Source organism: Thunnus maccoyii, chromosome 1 (genome assembly GCF_910596095.1).
Source record: "Thunnus maccoyii chromosome 1, fThuMac1.1, whole genome shotgun sequence".
NCBI lineage: Eukaryota > Metazoa > Chordata > Actinopteri > Scombriformes > Scombridae > Thunnus > Thunnus maccoyii.
Window position 1 is genome coordinate 23,912,550 of NC_056533.1, and position 23,010 is coordinate 23,935,559.

Consider the following 23,010-nt stretch of genomic DNA (forward strand, 5'->3'; position numbering starts at 1 on the left):
TAAAGAAGCAACTGTTTGCTAACAGGTTTGTCATACCAATTTAAAAGATAAGATGTCAGTCTTGTGTTCACAGCTTATGTCTACCACACTCATAGACTGTATAAACGTGGATGTAGAAAGCCAATCCAGAATTGCTGCTTATGGTCGGCGCCATTTTTTTTTTGTTTGGTGCCAGGACCTTCCAAATAAGGAGGGTGGGGTGTTGCCCTTCATGTTCTGGAAACACACCCTGCTCCCTCAGACCAAAGCGAATGCTAGCTTACTGAGAACACAGGTGGTGCACACTTGTCAGCTACTTTAGTTAAATTGTGCCAACCGGGCAGGTATCATAATCAAGTAACATTTAACTTCCAGCCAATACACATAAAAAGTGTTTTTAGAACAATTTTTGATGTCCATGACTCGCATGTCTCATGGAACAGAAACACTTCAATATTATTAAATTTGTCAATCCACACTGGCTCCAAGAGATGCCCCCGTGTTTTTTTTTATGCTCTGAGTCTATTTTTTTCTCCTCTTCCGTGTTTAGTTAAGCGTGATCTGCACAGAAAGCTGTTTAAATCACACAAATTTGCCGAAGTTGATTCCCTCACTTGCTATGGTGGGTGGGGAAATAAAATCAATGAATGAATAAATACAAACACTATCGATTTCTTCCCGTGGAGACGACATGAAAACTTACTTGGTTCTGTAAATTTCTGCTGTCAGTCAGCCTGGTGAAGGCAGTTTGTCTGGCCACTGTCCTCTTAGCTCCCCAGGAGCTGCAGCTGACAGACGGCTGGTTTTGTGGACAGAGATGTCCGCAGGTCGGTGTTGATTGAATGGATTGAACGGATTGAAAGTGTTTATGTGCTGCTCATGTCTCGCTTTCTATGTGGGTAAGCAATAATTTCCAAAATGACCACCAGCACACTTAGGAGAGGGCCCGACTTTAACAATTGAGACCATAATGACTCGTTGAAAATATTATTGACTCAGCATTTCTAGAAAGAAGTTGACACTTTTCGAATGCGAGAAACCAGCATATAGCAGCAGTCAGTGGCATTGCGTTTTAAGGTACTTCCACATTGGCTTCAGCCTCAAGCTGTGGTAGTTGCAGGTTTGATAAATGAAAATGCTAAAATTAGCCGTCAAATGCTGTTTCAAATGCTACATTTCTATCCATCATTGTGATGACGTCAAATATCCCTTCAAACAATTAAATAAAGAAATAAAGAATGAGCATTTTTTATCTGTGGGTACCATACATTAAAATTAAATACTAGAGTCATTATTTGGAGGAACTTTAAGCAAAAACAGCACCTACACTACTGCATGGAGGCGAGTGTGAACATTGTGGGATGTTGTGTCCTGAAATCTAGTGTGTTACCGTAGGTGAATCCAACTCCAACCAGCAACAAGGTAAATTGACTTAAATTATGTGTCACTTATCTGCCAGAACATCTCATGGGTTCTTAAAACATTCAGTTTGTCACAAACACATGACACATACAAACAATTTGTATTGAATAAGAAGAATTAATTTAGAAGAGTTAATTGTTATCTTCAGTCAAAAATATAATTCCCACCCAAAGTTTCAAAAGCAGCATTGAAAACATACAATAGTAATAAAATCATAGCTGACATACAGGCATTCAAACCACAAGCACAAACACAAAATGGTGCTTGTGCTCTGCTTTCAGCTATTGTTAACCAGCATAAATAGGCTTCACTCTCTCCTGTCACATTGCTGCCAATCACTCTCTATAGCAAACGGTTAGAACTGTGTGTGACATTGCAGTGATTGTGTTTTGGGCAAATAGAGGCATTAGAGGCAGGGTCCACCAGTTCATATTCCACAGTTGACTGAACAACTAGTGCTCTGTGGTCACTTGTCAGGGACTCAAGTCATGTAATTGTGGTTTGCACACAATCATGTCAGCCATATTTCACAGCTGAGTGAGCTGACTGCAGCCACAGTCGACAGTAGCTGCCGAGGACTCACCCACTAACTCTGACCGCTACTTTCATGTCAGGAGGAAGCACATGAATGAAGTGAAGAGACAATAGATGATATAACTGTGTATCTCTCTGAAAAGCATGAATGTTATCTAATCTTATCACAGGTTATTATATAACAATATATATATATAACAATATATAGCCACAAGTATTGACATCAGATCAGAAATTTAGGGTGAACATCATTTCAGCAGAAGTACAATGCTCCTGTACTTATTTTATTTCAAAGGATATGACACTTTTCATATTGTGTGACACTTGTTGTGTTATATATAATTATTTAGGGATTTCATTTTGTGACACAGAGAGCATGGTGTGTCTGGAGAACATTTGGAGCTGTGGAGGATGAGAGAGGAATGAATAAAATAGTCCTCAACTGCTCTTTTGGAAATGTAAACAACATTTTTGCCAAATGATATCTGCATTCAGTTTAATATGATGGGAGGGGAGCTGGTCACAACACACCTTTCAAAAAATGTATACAATCCCATTTCACTGGATTAATTAATTCATCTAAGTGCAGGATGGCTCATCAAAAATAGTTTGCAAGAGCCCCGGCACCCATCACCATGTGTTCCTTCTATCGAGGCATCATTGAGAGCATTCTGACCAGCTGCATCACTGTGTGGTTTGGGAGCTGCACTGCCTCCAACCGCAAGACCTTGCAGCGCATAGTAAATGCAGCTGGGAACATCATTGCTGCCTCACTCCCCTCCCTCCTGGACATTTACAGCACCCACCTAGCCTGCAAAGCCACCAGCATTGCGAGAGACCCCACCCATCCCTCTTTAGTCTCCTGCCATCTGGGAGAAGATACCGGAGCCTCCGAGCCTGCTCCGCCAGACTGTATAACAGCTTTATCCATCAGCCTGTCAGGATAGTGAACTCTCTCCCCTCTGCCTCAAAAAAAGTTTGGACTATAACTTACCCATCGCACCCCAAACACATCCAACAGCACCAGCCATAAGACTTTTTTTGATGCAAACATATGCACACACACACACACACACCTATACTCAGCACTAGCCACTATGTACAGAACACTACAAAACTGCTGCCAATTACTCATCATGTGGATGGTATATACTTGCATATCTTTCAGCTCTATTTGCATTATATTTCTCTTATTTGCACTATACTTGTTATCATTACTGCATCCCCTGTGTCCTCCAGCTTAGCTTAATTGTAAATATTTAAATTTTTGGTTTGCTATTTTAGTATTTTGTTTTATCCAAGTATTTTTAGACCCTTGTTGTTGTGTTTTAGTGCTTGTATATGCCAACACCGGGGTCTGAGAGAAACAGCATTTCAATCCTCTATATGGCCTGTACATATAGCAGAATTGACAATAAAGTTGACTTTGACTTTAAAGAGAAAATAAATGTATTTTAATATATGAACACTAAAAAATGTTTTTTTTTGATATACTGTAGATAGCAGAGAAATTACCACTGGGACAAAGGATAAGAATTTGTATATGTATATTGTATTTCACAGTGTCTTGCAGAGGATAAATGTTTTTAAAATTTCTTTTTAATCAATTGTACAGAAATCTGCTTGGATATATAATAATGTATATGTTCCAGTCCAGGATAGAATAAAATAATCACGATCAAGATTATTTTAAAGATTATTATTTGAAATATGACCTCATATTGTGTCATATAATGGGGTACTCAAGTGGATGGTTAAAAATAAAATGCCTCTAATACATTCAAAAATAATTATTACATCATATTACGGTATGATATATTGACATATTGCTAAATAATACACAGTTATGAAGGGGATGACTGTTCTGTGATTCCCTCTATTGTTGCAATTGTAAAATGTGGAGGTGAAGATCAGAGAGTAGCTTGTCTGCTGTGTAGATGGAAGTGTGCGGGTATGAATGTGTGCACGCAGGGTTCAGTGTATGGGTGACTGAGTCAGTGTTGGGCTGGTAGCCGGCCAGACTCAGAAGAACATTTAGTTTGAGGGTGTTGGACATCTCTCAGGGTAGACACAGAAATATAGAAACACGCTAACCACTGCTACTCTAGAGATACAGTGCACTATGAGCAACATCAACTTTCACTGACTCTGTCTCGTCGACGGAAGATAATGAAAGCTGAGTGTCAATAAATGTTATTAGAGCTGAAGTTTGTTTTTACCTTCCATGAATTTATTGGTCATGATGAATAAAGAAGAACTCCCACAAGACTTGTAAGAATAAAGTACAAACACTGGTTTTCTCTTGAAGCCACTGGGAGCATTAATATCAGAGCGACTTGTAAACATCTCCTGAAATATCACGCGCCATAACTAAAGTGATAAAGTCACAACAGCTTCTCAATTATGTCCTGTATTTCAGAACAGATATCATACCTTTTTTTTTTAAAACATTCTGACATAAGCTGTTCATGTAAATAGAGTTGTGTTTTGTTTTCTTTTTCAGGATCCAGACAGGCTTGTATATGCATGATGGAAACTGGGGTATATTACCACTAGTGGCCAGGAATAATTAAACCAAATAATGACTTTGGTGGAGGGAGCTCTCAGAAATCTTAACCTCTATGGCTATTATTTTCACCTTGTCATGGGTTATTGTTTATTTAAGTGAAAACAAAGCATTTGCATATTTGCTGATATTTAGAGTTTTAGAACAATTGAAGAATTAAATGCTTCTTCATGGATTGAGGAAATTCTCTAATCTTAGGCGCCACTGTGACATCACCCACTGTGGTGTGGACTCCCGTTTTGAAGCCTCGAGTTCGGCATTTTGACTGTCGCCATCTTGGATTTTTGGAGCCAGAACTGGCCATATTTGGACGAGAGGGTGGAGGTGACCCTAATGCTAGCTGCTAGCTGGTAGCTTGGTTAGGAGGGTGCATTTATAGTCTATGGTTGACTGTGATAATGCTAATGCTAATTTTGTCTGGCGAAAAACAACAAAATAGAAAAACTGAACAGCTGACTATTTAGAGAGTCTTTTAATACAACTGAATGCTGAACAGGAACAAGACTTTTTTAGGTGGCCAAAATGTTACAATTAACTTTCGTGAACTGAAAACACACTGTGAAATAGTGGCAGCTATGCCTATACTCTAATCTGGAGTCACAATACTAACCAACGTTGCTGCTATAGTAGAAACTTGTCAATCAAAAGGTAGCCACACCCTAAAGCATACACTGCTTTATCATCTATTTTACTCTAAATGGGACCATAATTTACAAAATGAACATCATGCTGTATTGAAGACTTGAAACTAGCAATTGAGACCATAAACTCATTGGGAAAATGTTTACTGAGGTAATAAATCAAGTGAGAAGTAGGGTCATTTGCTCATAGACTTCTGTACAATCGGACGTCTTTTTGCAAACGGTGGAGTCACACCCTGCTTAAGAATGGAAAGCAGGTTTAAGGCACTTCCGCATTGGTTTCACTTTTCAGACCCGGAGCTTGCCGCTTGATTATTTTATGCTCATTTGTGGCTAGCGCAACCTCAGCATCAATTAAAATGTCAGAGCAGCTGAATATTTGTGGAAGTTATTTTAAAATGCAGAAAATACAAAACCATGACTCATGACTTGGACCGCTGTATACTGTGTACCCAACTTCCCGTGTCAAAAATACAGCCTCACAAGGACAAAACTCAAATCTCGCCCCACAGAAAAACAAGAAGACGAAAGCAATGTCAGACTGAATAATAGAGTGGTAACAAAATTGACACTCAGGATAAATGTCAGGCCTAAATGGTTGAATAAATTCAAAAGCATTCTCATTCACCCACATCTGCACACTCAAACACACACAAAAGCACATGCTTCAGCCACTGATCCAGATGATGTTTTTTTTTTTCCTGACAGTTACTATTCACCGGTTTCTAGTACTGCATGACACATCAGTACAGCTCTATTAATTTTAACTGGCTTCAAAATGGAGCATGGCAAGGAAGGGAAGATTGCGTGCAACATTTCAGGGGAATCATTTGCTGTATGAAAACGGTTTAAATGCTTCCACTGCTACCTGCCATTCTGTGTAATTAGGGAGCTGTGAGAGACACTGTTGTAGCTGCGGGCTCTATGTTGTTATTATAACTGTATGTGTACACACACATATGCACAAGACACGCAGACATACAGTATACTCACAGACACATACACCATGATGCACACACGCATGCACATTTACAGACACATCAAGAATTCAGGCGTAGTCACACACAATTTCAGATCTGCCCTTGTGTTTGCATTTTGCGTGTGCGTGTGTGCATCCTCTGTCTCCCTCATCCTCAGAGGCCTGTTATTCTCTGACTTGACCCAGATGGAGAGGCTTTAGTGGGAGATGTAGCCTACTGCCAACTGAGATGGGCCCCGCAGGACCACCTGTCAGGAGCTGCTAAAGGAAAACAGAGAGACAGGAAGTGTGTGTGTGTGTGTCAGACAGATAGAGAGAGAGAGGTGAAAACAAAAGTGTGTAAGTGTGTGTATGTGTGAGCTGAGGCTGAGTAGTGTTTTGGGGTGGAGAGGCGGGGAACAAAGAAGAAATCTGCAGGAAACGTTGCACTACTTCAAACAGACGGAAAGCACTCAAAAATAGCATTGGGAGGGGATTACTCCCATTGACAAGTTCTCTGTAGGATTTCATGATTTTATGGTCAGATTTTCTTTTTTGTTCTTTTGAGTTATTTCACTGAGCTTGCAGGGGACCAGAAGGAGGAAAAGCCCCTGAAATGAGAGCTAGCCTGGTGTGCTATATTATGAAATTAAATCTTTTGCACAGAAATAAGGGAGAGCTCAGCCAGTGGTTGGTATCCCAGCACACCTGTAGACAGAAGCTTGCTTCTTTCATTTTAAGTGCACAGGTCAACTGAATCAATAATGGAACATAAACAAGAGATAGAAGCTAGCCCCCTCTCTCTGCCTCCTCAATAATGCAATAATATCACCTCTTTTTTTACAGTTCAAGTTCTACATGATGTGAACACTTAAAGACCCCCTTCGTTGGGTCATATACAATACAATTTATATGCTTTTATGTGGCACCTGCTTTAATAAGATTTGTGTATGTATATCACAACAGAGCTTTAAATGACAAGTAGATGGCTAGTCACACATCCTAAGTAACCAAGCATGTGATCTAATAGTGTGGACATTTTGGACTGTTGACTCTAGCACATGAAACACAATATTACCAGTAAATTCAAAGTGGTGGTTTCATGCACAGTATTGGTCATGTAAAGCTGCATTAGAGAGTAGAGTACCATCAAAACAGGCTGATAAAGAGCTAACCTGGCCTATGACATTTTTTAACATGCAAACAGTTGCACATTATCACATCTCGCAGGCACAGACCAACTTGCTAGATACTAGATTATATTAACAACCATTTGGTGCTGGGCAGGCAGCATACAGTGGGGTTTATCAATGTGTTTTAGAAATTGTAGCTTACAGGAGTTGATAATAAGGCCATAAATCAAAACAATGGAATAAAATAGGCTTAAAGATCTTGCATTTCTGAAATCATTTGGAGCTAGATCTGTTTTAGTCATGCAATGTTTACTGACATTACCACCAGCCCTCGTTTTCATTATTTATTACTGTTACAACAACTCTGATGTTTTAATCATAACCAAGCCAAAAGCTAAACAACCACATATTTCAGTGGATTTAATAAGAACAACTTTGGAATGAGTAAGGTCAAGCCATCACTCTAGCCTGAATGGTGTTTCAGGCGCTTCCATTTATCCTTGGCCTTGTCACATTTGAAATGGTTGAGGAAAAATAAGCAGTAACATACAAGAAAGAGATTTAGACCGTGAGATAGTGGCAGTGCTGTGATGTGGCCATACGCACAAGGACAAAGGCAGAGACAGAAGCTTTGGGTTTGTTTTGATATATTTTCTTTGGTCCTCTGCCAAGAAAACACATTCTCCCGTTGCTAAGCAACATCCTTCCAGCATCCTTTGTTAAATCTTAAAATTCATTTTGGCTTAGTGTGGTTGTTTATCTGAATGTGTTCAAGTTCATCTAACTCCAAATCTGATTCCACTTTGCTTCCTGGAAAACAAATGTTAAATAAAAGACTGACAATCTTGTTCTGCATTGTCTTATCAGGACTGGGAAATCAAAATTTAAATGCAAACCAATGTTATCTGCGGACAAAATGAGCAATTTTGGTTGTTTCTTTGTAGCAATTACAGGTGTACAGCATGTTCAATTACTATGAATTTGGTAAGTGGAGTGTAAAAAAGCAAAGAGACCTTGCTTGAGTAGTCAGGTACAAGTACTATTCATTATTATAAGTACTTGTCTCCCATCCAATCACAATCCAGGATCAGAAGTAAATGTTGTATAATTAAGCATAAAGAGCAGCTGTTAATGTGAGCTGTATTAACCTGATGCACAGAGCTGAAGTGTCTTGCTCAGGGACACTTAAGCAGGGTGGATATCTGCCAACATGGAAGCTTCACCCTGAGTACTCCTGTTGAAGAGTGGCCTCTCTAAAGCCACCTCAGTGCCAGCCTGAATAAAGAGTGTGTGTTAATTCTTTACATACCAGGCAAGCTGAAAGTACAAGAATGTGTATGTGTGTGTGTGCGTGCTTCAGGAGTGTTTTCCCTCTGGTCACAGTTTGCCTGTCACTTCTGGTCAGTTTGCATTAGCACTGCCACTCTCTGTCTCCCACTGCTCCTCAGATCACCTCCTCTCTCCTATCACACTGTCTATCTGCCAAGAACGCATTCAAATCAGAATTAGAGTGCAGCTCCTCTTCACTCCACAAACCAACTCTTAACAGCTGAAAGAAAGGAAGAAGTGAGTGATTAAGGAAGCTTCTTTGGAGTAGTGATTCCCACCCAGGGGAACCTGCTCACATCACCCCCCCCCCCCAGCATGACTTTAGTGTTAGCTGGCTCGGCCTCAGGCGATGCAGTGCTACCGATTCTTTGACTTTGCCCTCATATATATACATATCTATGTGAAAAACTTAATGGAAATATTTATTTTATATATATATATATATATATATATATATATATATATATATATGCTGTATAGTGGTTGGAGTGAGCACAGAAGCGTGATGTATTCCAGTGTTATTACGCTTACAAAAATTAGATGACAGGCATCATTCAAGTAAAAATATATTAACCAGGACCAGGGTTGTCTGCAGATGTACAGTATACACAGATGATGCATCATGTCATGTCTCTCAGTCTCACTATTTATTTCTTCATTGTTTCCTACAGCATACAAAATTATTTCTCAAAGGAGAATTTTGTCTAAGAGCACATAACATGGACATTTACAGGTCTATATTTTTATGCTGGCGCTTTACTGGAATGTCTTTGTATGCTTTACAGTTCAAAAAACTTCTTATTTATCTTATACTGGCCCTTTATGCAGCCCCTCAGTTCAGCCTCTGTCTGAAACAGGCTCCTGTCTCTTTAAGGCCCCCCTCCCTTGAGCCCACTTTGTTCTGATTGGCCAGCTTGACAGATTTCAGCTGGCTCCAAAAGCTACATAAACAAACAAAAAAAAAAAAAACAGTAGTAGTCAGCTTTTGCTTATTTTTTCTTTTCTTTACTCAAAATATAAACTTCACAAATACATCCGTTCGAGCCTGAATCCGATCTGAAATATGCACATGGACAACATGAACAGCCTGTGGAACAACCTTAGCATCAAAGATTAAGGAATACCACTGCCATTTGTGGGCAATCTGATGTCAGTTCAATGGGGAAGTAGAAGTAATTTTGGAAACAAAGTGTTCAGAGTAGGCTGAAGCCTGGGCAGTTGACTTTCAGGGAGCTTTTTATATACGTTCATCTCATATTTTGTGACTTTGACTTGTTTAACAAAAACATCCAACATAATAACAGTATATAAATGACAGAAAATCACAAAGAGCATGTTATGTCCCCTTTAAGTATTAAGAAGAGTCTACACAGTGACTGAGTATGTGCTGATATTGGGTCTTTTTTTCGCCATTTTATGTATTTCTTCCCAAGTTTCAAAGAAAGAAGTCAATTCCTGCGCACACTTATCACCTCTGCATTGATTTATTAAAGAGAGTCAAGACTTGAGAAAGGTCCTTGTGACCGAAACGTTGACTCTTTTTAATAAATCAATACAGAGGTGATAAGTGTGTGCGGTAATTGACTTTTTTCTTTGGAATTGGATCTTCGGGGGAATTGATTCCCTGCACCGCAAAAGAGACAAAGCAAGTGGTTTGGTGTGTTGCCTTCGACTCATCTTTCTTCCCAAATTTGTAATAATTATTTTGCACAGTTCATTTCACTTTGACTTAACTTGCTTAGGACTGATAGGATGAGTAGTAGGCTCATGTTATTAGGTTCACATTACCCATTTCTTTCCGTGTTTTGGCTGACTGCTAATGGGCAGAGCTTATCAATTCACTCAGAGGCCCACATTGTATCAAGCGCTCTTGCATACAGTAGCAGAATTCAGTGTATTGACTTTGTTGAGCTACTGTTGGACTGAGAGAGAGCCTACACCTGTTTGCCCACTTGTCTCTTGCTGAAAACTGTTAAGCCGATTACCTTCAGATTTGTTTCCTCTTCGGATCAACATCAAAACACCAAAACATATACAATAACAATGCTAAATAACCTGCTGTCAGCCAGCTTTCATTCTCTTTGCTTGATCCATTGCTATTTTCTTTCTGACACATGCACACAATAGCCTAGACAACAGCTATTGTCGTAACAGAACATACATTTAAATATCACGTCACGACATCACTAATTATATTTCTGCATTTTTGAAACTCACATTTATATTTAAAAAGTCCAATTTCCTTTCAAATTTTAATATTTTATATTGTTACACCCCACCTTTTTAGCATTATTTATCTGTAATATTAAGATTCATAATTCCCTTACTAAAGGTGAAGTTTAACTGCAGGAGGACACAGCAGGGTACAACTTTAAGCCAACCCCTGTACCTCCCTTCCCTCCCTGTGAATTTTATAGAAACACAAGAGAAGAACACAATTTTTAAAATTTTAATTGGAAGGAGAAAATCCCTGCTTTATTTCTTGTGGTTTTACAGACCCAGAAGGCTATTTAAGCCCAATGATTGTAAACAGACAAACCAATTTACAAATCCAATTATATTATAATAATGGCACAGAGATAGACTGTAATCTGATTTGATTTTTTTATGCTCCTTTCAACCATTTTAAACAAGCAATTTGAGGAAATGATTTAGTGCTTTTTTTAACATTGTGTGAGGACACTGCACCCCCCAAATCTACAATACACCTCAGCTTTAAACTTTATTTTGTGTTTATTTTGTTGTACATCAAACTCAGGGTGTTGCAAACCAGTTTTTATTCTACTCACGTAATGACAATAAAGGGAACTGAATTGTATATATCAATAAAAGGAATCAGATATGAGATGTGGTTTCCTCCACAGAGTGAAAAAAACAAATGATCCAGGTCTGCTGTTTCCCACATAGACTAAAAGATGTCTCCCTTGAGGCAATTTGGAGAGCTTTTTGAATCCCACTGTCTCCTCTCCTTCGCTTGATTCCTCCCCCTCCCATTTTTATCACATTGTTTCTTTCAGCATATAAAGGTGCACACAGACAGTAACCATCTTTGTTTCCCTATTTCTATCTTCCACATGCTCGTATTATGTGTAAAATGACAGGAAGTGACAGGTAGGGATCGGACAAAGGGAAGAACAGAGTGTGAGAGGAAGCCAGGGCAGGGAGTGAAAGAGCACGGTTGGCTGGGTGAACAGGAACCTCTCAGCTCGAGATAATGCCTGATGAATGATGTCCTCCCCTAAGGCCCTGAGAAGCAGGAAGTGCGGCTCCATATTAATTAAAATATAAATTAGATAGACCTCCTTATCTGATGGCTCAAAGGAGCGAGAGCAGCATGATCCAGGCAGCGGCAGCAGCAGAGGTGTTTCAGCAAATAGTTACAGCTCAGGTCATGTTGCTCTCTTCCTGTCATTCTGAGTGCTACCAGACAAAACTAAAAGATCAAAGACTAGTCAGAAATCATTTTTGTTGGCTCTGTTTATTTGGCTTTACCCCTTGAAACGTGAAAATATATATTCTGCTATATACAAACAGGAAAAGACACAAGAAAATCAATGGAAAAATATTTGCCTTGAGTCCGGTGCCTCATTGTGATCAATTTTTTCAAAAAGAACAGTTTGACATTTTGGGAAATACACTTATTTGCTTTCTTGTTGCGTGTTAGATGAGAAGACTGATACCACTCTCAGACATGAGAGTGGTATCAGTCTTCTCATCTAACTCTTGGCAAGAAAGTGCTTTATTTCAGAGAGTGAGATGAGAAGATTGAAATAAATCTTTGCGTGTGTGTGTGTGTGTGTGTGTTGAGTATGGAGTTGGAGCTTGGATGTTTTTAGCCTATTTTAGCATAAAGACAGCAAGCCTGGCTCTGAAAAAAGGCCTAACAACACCTCTTAAATTCAGTAATTAATGCCACATATCTTTAACAAACTTAACTAAATTGATCTATTTGCTACACACTAAATCACTGGGTTAAAATTGCCCAGTAGCAATCTGTTATTTGACCCAGTGTTACACACAACAAGCTTTAGCTAAAAACTGTCAAAAATGTATTGTTTCAGTCAGGAACACTCTCGTCGTAGATTAAACCATTTATTGCAACAAATGGAAATGCAGTTTAGTTTGGCACTGATGGCTCTGCTCTAAGATGCTCCCTGGATAAGACAAGCAGCATTCTAAGCTTAACCAGGGAGTGCAATGTAGAAACCCCCCCCTGGGGATACAAGAGCAGGCCCGAGCAAGATTTGAATTCCAGACTACTTTGTGCCATGTTAAGAACCATAACCAAATAGGTGGAGGCTGGGGTGGTGGAGGCAAAGCTTTGCCAGCAGCAGCGTAGTGTGGCAGCACTGGTGTTCAGGGATCAGTGTAGGAAGGAGTCATTTTTAAATGGACCGCCTTGTCGAGAGAATGGCTGTGATTGGTGTGTGACTGATTGGAAACACTGATTCAGTCAGCAGGCTGTCAGCTGATTACAACTAGGGCATAAGACTTTTGTGTCCTGCATGAACGAATGCAATGCTTCATTTCTTGTACAAAATGATGTGCATATGACATTAAAAAGATACACAAGTTATTAACAATCAATAACAAACTGTGACATGTAAATTTAAAAAGAGTAGAGTAGATTATAACAAGCTTTAGTTTGGGTAAATATACCAACAGTAAATACAAAATAGCACTAAAACTTGGTCAAAACAACCCATTATTTTGCGTGGCTTTCTGGGTAACATTAAGCCAGTATTGTGTTGGTGCTACATTGACCCAAAGTGGGTAAAATTTTAACCCTGTGATTTTTAGTGCCTAGCATTTTCCGTCATCCCTATTTTCTCCCTTTTAAGCAAGTTCTAACAGTGTGTTTACAACAGCAAGCAGCATCTTTTACAAAGTTCCTGCTGTAGTCCTGTCTGGTGTGACTGTCTGCTGGGACCAGGTTCATTACAGGCCCGTCTCATACAGCAGCCCCCCACCAAGAGCCCAGGGGGGAGCTGAGAAGTCAGAGCCTCCTTGTTTTAGCTCTTTAGAGGTCAGTGGTTGATTAAAATGTTGAGAAGTGGAGGTTAATCAGCTACTGACCCTTGGGGTGAATACTGTCTTTCATGGTCTGATTTAATCAATACGTGTGAGCACTGGCACAGAAATGAACCCCTCTGTCTCTTTACAGCTTATTTCCCTTACACGCCCTTGTACTGCCTGTCTGATTACCTATTTATCTCATGTGGGTGTTTGAAGGTTGGAGTCTAAATAAACATGATTAAAAAGCCAAAAGGTTAAATTTAAGAATACATGTACGTTGTAGTTTAGTACTCTCGATGCCCATGTTTCAGGTCTCATCTGCCAATAAAAGGTGTTGGACTGCAACTTCCACATGATGTCTCTAACCACAGGAACTAATCCATCATATCCTGTGGAGATGCAGTCTGACATGCTGTCAACATGACTGCACATCAAAGCCTGCAGTCAAGTCAAGAGGTGTTGTTTTTTTTTTTTTCTCTCCCGGTCAACAGAAAAAAAATTCCCAAAACACATCTGGTGTTCTTATCTGACTACAGCAATTAGATATAGCCAGCAGGAAAATCAAAAACAACTTTAGTGCTAATTTAATGCTATGATCTCTATGATAAAGTCTTATTGTATCTTATGTCTGACAAAAGTCTACAACAAAACATCACATCTTAATACTGCCTGTGTGATGCCATTATGTTCCTTTTCACAACCTGTTATGAAAACCTGACTTTATCACGCCCTCCATAAACCCAGTGTCCTGTTTAAGGGAAAATATATCAACTTAAGGAAGCAAGATGCTCCCAAAATGCAACCTCCTTGTGAATTTAATCTTCCCGCCAGTGTTTTTGTAGGTTTAGGGTGGTTCCCTCAAATGTAGAAAATGTAGAATGTGGGTACATCTCAAGTCTCTTAATTTATGTCTCCTCGCTCCTCGCCTGAACTGGAAGTTGTTCCTGATGCGCCATTTTGACAGGCGTCCCAAGTCTCCTATTCTGCTCTAAGGAGCGAGGAGCGAGGAAACACAAGAGTGGCCTTCACGGAAGTCTTTCACCGGCCGACACGCCCCCTTATTGGATATCAGTTATTGATTGGACGCTGCAGCTGATCAGACTGATCTGATACATCACTGCAGTTTCATACTGAAGTGGAGACAGATTACAGATTAAATTTAAGTTTATCATTCCCAAGTTTTATGTTTTATTTATTTTCTGATTCATCATATAGTTAAAAATCTACTAATTGTCGGTCTGATCAACAAAAGAACCATAAACAACTTTCTTCATTTATAAGAAAGATTTTTTTTTTTCATGATGTTATTTCCTCCATTAAACTGTTTCTTGCTGACAGATAGACTCTTCCTGACTTTAATTTTATCCATAATAACAATTAAACACATTCATATTTTACATCATTTATCATCATTTCCATTCAGTCACATGTGAGGCTGAAAATTCCTGAGTGTCGGGTTTGATATGAGTTTCATAATTTGTCCTGAAACATTTAGCCAAATACATATTTTCCAGTGTTCAGAAGACACCCTGATCATATTCTGGGTTATTGAATGACGAATTCACTATCAGGGTTATCAAAAAATACAGATGCAAATAATCAATAAATAGTAAACGCATTCTGCAAGTAGAAATGTTTCCTGTGCGTCTGAGCAGGACACAGTATAAATGCAGAATGCAGGTTTTTATTTAGGTGTTTGTTAAACAGGTAACAGGCTGCAGAGAGGAAACAGCTGCTCTAGCGGTGATAACTGTGAACCTTTATTAGTATTAGCACAGTGCACATGTGTACAGACACAAACTCCCGTCATCAGAAACGGATGTTGCTTCACATGACGCTTCAGAGGAGAGGATGTCTCATGTCTCTTAAAACAAATTTCCTCGTTTCCTCTCTCCTCGCTTGGTTTCCTTGCGTCTCTCCTTGCATCCACGGTGGGAGGGACTAAGACGCAAGGAAAAGACGCAAGTGAGGGAAACATGGATGCAATTTAAGAGACTTGGGATGCACCCTGTGTGTCCAGGTATCCCTGAACACATATCAGGACATAAATTAGGTTTTAAAGCGATGTATGCTCCTGAGATGAAGCTATTCCCCAGCAGGATTAAGGGCTCTGTGGAAGTCGTTATACGTCTGGTTTAGTGTGATGTCCCCTGGGTTCTGCTGCCGAGAGTTAGTATCAACACCTTCTCTGTTTATTTGGACCAGCACTGAACTCAGGGTCACTCAAACTCCTATCACAAGTGATCCTGATGATGAGGTCTGAACACACTCCCTCTCTCTCTCACACACACACACACACACACACACACACTCACGGGTACATAAATATACACCACGGCACTCAGCGGGGGGAGGTAGCAAGGCGGAAAGGTAGAAAGTTAACTCAGTTATCAGTGGGAACCAATGACAAACAGCTGTTGCAGCCCTGGATTTGCTTTCTCTTGTGTGTTTGTAAGGGCAAAAGGACAGCCGCCAGGAGAAACCCATTGTTTTCTTTGTTGATTTTTGCTTAACCCTCAAGTTGTATGTATTTTAACATTTTTAGTATCCCGAGCATGTAACAGATTTGGAAGCTTCAGTATATCCATATTGTAATACTTAATATCATTGGTTCCTCTTCGACTATGATCCTTTGTTGTCTTCGAAGTGTCTTGGATACAGATGTTTTTAGCTCTGCAGGGGCCTGAGGATTGATATATAGTATCAGAGGGGGACCAAATCAGAGTGTGTGTGATATGCTGAGCAGCAGCAAAAACATAACAACATTGCTTGCGTCTCTCGTGGCTCAGGGATAATTGAAAATAAATAGTCTTGTCGCAGTGCTGCTGCAGACTAAATACTAATTTGTGCTGCAGTCAGAGGATGCTAAATTGTTTTTTCTCCTTTTTAAAATTCCCAGCGGATGAAAAACTGCCCAATCTTTAGTTATTTTGCAATGAGACACCTTCAAAAGGGGTTAAACCCCAGCTATAGGTTATTTTGTCTTTTTTATGATGCTTATTTGAACTTTTCATTTATGTTGTGGAGTCAGTGTTTACTACTTGGGACCTCACACTCAATGAGTCCATGTCTCATTGTTAAACCACTTTAACAAGCTCTACTGCTGTTGAAATGTGGTCCTATAAGGCAAGTGATGAGCAGACTTTGTTCCTACCTGGTACTGTAGTTATTTAGCTATACTAACATTAGCTGCCTGAAACCAGGTTTGCAGGGAACCTTGGACGTGGAAGCATCTTGCTTCTAGTGAACACAAAATAAGAAGCATATAGACCACATCACAAGTCTGTGTCATAACAAATGTTATTATGCACATGGTTATTTTTACACATCCGTATTTCAATAAGAGTTTGAAAATGATTGTGTAATAATTCCACAAGAAACAATATATGCAAATGTTATCTGCCCATCTCTGTCATGTGTGTGCTCATACTTTTTTGTGCATTTGCATTTCAGTGCATGAATAAATGTCTCGGGCACTTGTTTCTGCACATACACTACACTAGGTGCTTTCATCCATATTATCTTTGTAACAGTAAAAGCAGACATTTCTCACATCTTGCCCATTGTCACTTTTGCTTCAGATATGATGCCTCCGGCTGAAATATTTGATAACTTGTAAAGCTAGTAATGCACATCGTCTAGTCTGCATATTCTAAATGTAGATATAAGTGAAATGTATATAAGTCTTGTTATAACTTACGATACATCTTCACAACACTTCTGTGCAAGTAATAAAATACTTATACGTTGCTTAAAATACTGCTGAAGATGTCAGTCGATGATATATGTTCTCCCAGTTTCCTTCTTCTTCCTCTTATTTCTATTAAATTTCTTTGCATTTTTTATTAATTGGCTTATACTGAAACAATGGTAGCATATTACTATTTGTGTCAGTCCAGTCTCCCTTCTGAGATTCTTATCTTATCTACGACTCTTCAAATAAACAGAGGTGATGAATGAGCTTGGTTTTTTTTGTTTTTTTTGGTGACAGCGCTGACAGATGGGGTTAGCTTTTGTAAATAAAGATGCAGATGTGTTTGAATTACGGGAAAGCATCTATTTTTGCCTGAGACCTGTGATGTGTTTGTTTAGACACATTAATTGGCTGTGAGCTGTAAATGCTTACAGTTTATGTAAATTGACATTGAATTGACATTGTCTTTTTTTATTTTAAATCCACACTCCACACTATTATTTCTTTATAGATGCAGCCCTCAAAAACCACTGTATATCTGCTAGGAATGTGCAGAGATCTCATTATTTGTATCAGTATTTGTTGAGGCAGCAAAATTATTTGTATCTGTATTTGTATTCGAATAAAAGTGGAAAGAGGCTTAAAAATCCTGTTTTTGTTTGTATGACACTTTTAATTTTAGAAAACTAAAGTGTTACAATAAGTGTTCATGAATAAACTACCTTACGAAGGAGGACCCCACATTGGGTCTTGAACTGGAGTCTCCCAGATCATAGATGACTGTGCTGATTACTGAGCTAAAACTTTACTCATCGCTTCAATGCAGACAGACCTCTACCTATTTATACACCCGTAACACAGAGACAGCACATCGTGTAATGTGTAGGGAGGAACTTCAAAGGCAATTATTGTTTTACACTTTTCATCAATGCCTATTTTTTACAACCTCACTTTGTGGAAAGGAGAAGGGGAACAACAGGTTATGGAGAGTCCCTTGGGAGCACTTTACTTGTGTCAGCAGCTGAGCTTTATCTCTGGGGAATACCCCCAACAAATCATTTTTTAGATATTTATATGGAACAAATATTCGTATAAAACTCACTCTTTGTGCTTTGTACAATAACGTATTCGTATTCTGGCACACCCCTAATATCTGCACACAAGGCCATAACTCTTACAAGTTTTGTGCCACCATTTTGATTTATTTACACATATGACCAATCCAAAACGCAAAATCATTATTTTTCAGTGCAGATTGAAGAAATGCTGCAGCCGGATGAGGGATAGGAAATGGCAAAGCTAAAGCCAAATGATTTTCACCTCAGTGACAGTTATGGAGAGTAACAATGATACACCTGAACCTCGGGTCTTAAATTGTAATCTATGAGTGTGCATCATGGAGATGAATGGTGATTGTATTGTGGTGTATTGTCCTCTGCAGAGAGTGCTAAACGATGTGATGATGACATGCAGCGTAAATCTACCGAAAGGACCGAGTGGCATGTGCATGGCTTTTTTGTGAGTGTGTGTGTGTGTGTGCTTTTCTCTCTGACATGGAGAGGGCAGCGCAGCAGTAATTAATGACTCACTGCTGAATCGTGCTATGTGATCCTACATGGTAATGAAAAGGCATCGGTGTGGGGCCAGGCATGACAATCCGCTCAGCAGACAGAAAGCGCAGGTGACACACAGGCGACACTCTGGACACACAGGCCTGGAGAGGACTGTTTGTTTGGATATCAAAAGGATTCATTATGGGACTTTAACCATTATTGTATAAAAAAATATTTTGGTCGATGTGTCCTAGCTGAGTAGTGATTCAGAACAAATAAGGTTGGAGCATCAGCTTTGTGGTTTCATGGTTGTGTGCTTTTTATTGTAGCTGTAGGTTATGGTAAAGGGTACAGTAATTGTAAGATCTGACACAGATTTCTATAAGAGTTATGCAAATGCACACAACAAAAAAGTTAAATATCCTTTTGCAGCAGCATGATATAATGGCAGCGCACTCCAGCAGTCATCGGAGCTTTCATTTAGAGCGATTGTTTTCTCCCTCTGTCAGAATTGCAGCTGGTTATTGTTTGAGACAGAGCATCGTATATCGAACTGCCTCAACTGGGAACAAGGCAAACCTGGAGAGGTGTCATTAAAATACAACCTATGGTCTTTGTGTTGGGGAAGGAACTTTAACTGTCACTAGTTTGTGCATTACAATATCCTTACCATGATGGGTGTTGTCATAGCATCATTCAAGTTAAATGATCCTGCACTCATGTGAACTAATGAAGATGCTTTCTGCTTGTTGTTAACATCCTGCAGATGAGCATTCTGAAAATGTTGACTATCACTTAGTAATCAGATGCATCTCATTCCCATGAACGTCTCTCTCTGAATAGTATGGAACTAATGGTATTCTTCTTCTGCAATACCAAACTGATTTTCATCGTGAAGTGCACTCAGTAAGAAATAAATCATTGTCTGCAGTAAAAACATGTTTTGAAGAATATTCAGCCTTGCATTAGTGACATTTCATGCCTTCTGATTTTCACAAATCTCAATGATGTCCTGTCCATGACCTGTTCTCAGCAGCTGAAATACATAACACCAATACATAATGAAGAAGAACACTTCTTAGAAATTTAAATGGGCACATCTTTTGTTGAGATTGTGATTGGAAGATTGCTCACTGGCTGTATATTCTTAAAAGGTCTTCAAGCTGTTGCATTTTTGCAAAAAAGGTGGATAGTGTGCACATGCAACCCTAGTTAGGTACAGATGCAGGACAAAGAGCAGCAGCAAAAGAGAAGGAGAGGCTGTCTGCAGACTGAACGTTTTTTATTGCAGCATTTTGACTTGCAAGGTCTTCTTCTTGGCAAACATTCTGTGAACCAGAAACAAATCATATATCATTTTTTGTCTCTACATAAAGCTTGTTCCTTGTTCACATGAAAGTTTGCTTGCTGAACACCTTGCAGGTCGAAACATTTCAATAAAAGCTTGGGAGCTCGCAAATATCAGTGTGTAGACAGCACACTCTCTTTTCCTTTGTCGCATTTTTGCACCCATATTACATGAGTACATCAGTGTTTCTCCAGCAGCTGTGCCGAACGACTGCAAAGAAAACACTGATGGTAATGAATATGTTGATCTGGTTTTCAGTGCCTTTTTAACTATATATTGGTCCTTATTGCTTAGGCTCAGTACATTTTATTATGGTTGTATATGATAAAAAAAAAGTCTTTCTGGGCCAAAGTGAGTCATGACCAGCAATTTCAACTGTGGCCACTCCACCAGATCACAGCACAGCCTATAGTGCTGTTTCTGGAGGCTTGATTGCATTCTAACCAGGGAACCAGACAGCTGATATCACATTCAGATTAAATGCTAATTGATGAGATCTACACATCATCACCACCAATGTACCATGGGACTACAGAATCTTGTTCAGTCTGTCTCCACGTCTGCATGTCTCTGTCACTTTCTATTAATGATTGTCTCATTCCTTTTAGTCCTTCTTTCCTGCATTTTCTTTAAATCTTCTGTTTTTCAAATTTTCTTATTTGCCATCCAAACAGACGCTCCTCAAGCTCGCTCCATCAGCCTCTCAATCTTTCAATTTTCTGCCACGGTGAAAAGCACTTAAACTTATCGCTCCATCTGTTTATTACATGCCACCTCCGGTTCCTTCCCTACTCCGCCCCCTTGCCACTCTCTCCTCCTCTCCATCTGTGTATGTGTGCTCTCAACAACCTTTATATCCCTCAAACTCCTCCTGCTGTAGTGCTCTTTATGTCCTCCACCAACCCTGTTCTTGTTTTTGTAAAGGTTAACTTTGAAAAACATCTGTTAGTGTAGTTTTTAATTAAATCGGTCAATTATGAGCTTGTGAAATCTGAAATATCTGTGCTGCAGTCGTGTTTCCATAAAAGCAAGAGTTGTAGAAGACCAAGTCAGTTCTGATACACAACACTGGTGCCTGGTTTCCAATTTACTGGACAGTGAAGGCTGGTTGTCTGCTGTCCATTTTAAAACTCTTTCTGTTACGCCTGACCTGTAATTTTAAGTACCAGAAATGGAAGCCATATTTCTGCTAACGGGATTTATATCCACGGGGCTGTCAGCTAAGAAATAAAAAGAAGCCTTTCACCTTGAGATAAAGAGGGGCCAAGGGAATGTTTGGAGTCAAAGTACATTAGACCACACCAGAGAGCTAAACTGCCAGCTCTATCAATTTGAAGTATGGAGAAATATTAGCTCTGCTGAGACTGTGTGTGTCTGTTTTATACTGACTGAAAGACATTAGCTGCTGCAGAACTGTTCAGATATTGAGAAATACAGAAAAAGTTCACTGTGGGTCGATTTTTTTTTAATGTTTTTATGTTTTTTTTTATGTCATTGGGTAAAAAGCTTTTCTGTGGTTATGATTCCTCTTGCATTCAGACTCCAGTAGACTGAAACGGGTTATTGATTTCTCTTGACATCAGTGCGAAATTCCTCTTTGGTGATCTGTTGAAAATCATTGTGAGTGACAACTGATTAGCAAAGTGGGCTGTGCATCTGGTAACACAGCATCTTTCAAACACAGTACCAGAAAGATGTAAGCGTTGAATCAGTGTTAGTGATTCAAACAACACTTTGACATTATGTTTATCTCTTTTTTTTCTCCATTTCTCTCTCTTACCTCTTTCTCTCTCACAGATCACATTCTTCATGCTGCTGTCAGCAGTTTGTGTGATGCTCAACCTGGCGGGCTCCATCCTCTCCTGCCAGAATGCTCAGCTGGTCAACTCACTGGAGGACTGTCAGCTGGTGAGACCACATGGACCTTAACCCTTCCTCAAAAACAAGAAGACGGCCATCTTAACAAGTCATTTAATCTGGCAATCAAAGTATTGAGTTCAAATCTGCCTGTTAGTGGAAGAAATTATGCAGATGGCCATTATCTAGAAAGTTTCTGGACTGCTTACTGTGGACATTTGATTGGGCCACTAACTCCATGGCAGTGAAAAAATTCATGAAAATGTGCCTATTTATTTAGTTTTATACTTATATCAGTAGAATAACACAGAATGTCCTCTCAACGTAGTTATTATATTGCTGCAACACTGACTACTCTGTCTACTATGAGTAATATGCATGTGTTTATTGTTGTCTGCATGTGACAACACGTCCATATTTAAAAACATGAATGTCAGCATGTGGCAGGCTGACAAGTAACACTTCTGTTCTGGACATGCTGTAGAATTGAGTCAGCACCAAACATGAAACAAACTGTTTGTCTGTTTGTGACTAATACCTTATCACATCCAGCCTAGCCAAAATCAAAGATAGCTTAAGTACAGATAAACAACTTTAAAAGACTACTTCCATAAAGTTGTGCGACTCAAAAGATTTTAAGAGTTCAAAATTAAAGCAGCAGAGGCCAAGAGATCCTAAATTCAGTGTTTGATCACACCACAGACTTAACTTTAAAGTATTTCCAAGTACTTGAGTGGAGTAGAAAACAACTATGTGCTTCCGTGCTATTGGTTATTGCTAGGTTGTTCCTGTGCGAAACATTTACATAAAGTTGTACCAAACCCTAACCCTCACATTGTACCACTAAGCAGCTTTTCAGTCTTTGAATAGTGGTCGGTGGTACCAGCAAGTATTTTGAGGCTCAGTTTACTATGAATTTTGTCTCAACTTTGTCTTATCTCAGAACAACAACCCACACTAGCTTTCCTGATAAATTCTCC

At 39.3% G+C, this 23,010-nt stretch overlaps 1 protein-coding gene across 4 annotated transcripts in view; it reads left to right on the forward strand.

Moving 5' to 3' along the window:
* The window catches only part of fam189a1 (family with sequence similarity 189 member A1), a 92,934-nt gene that overhangs the window by 53,846 nt on the left and 16,078 nt on the right, over positions 1-23,010 (forward strand). For all 4 annotated transcript variants that reach the window (XM_042390960.1, XM_042391176.1, XM_042391099.1 and 1 more), the window contains exon 4: positions 21,971-22,081. In XM_042390960.1, the coding sequence (XP_042246894.1) occupies positions 21,971-22,081 (111 nt within the window). The remainder of the gene's footprint in view (positions 1-21,970; positions 22,082-23,010) is intronic.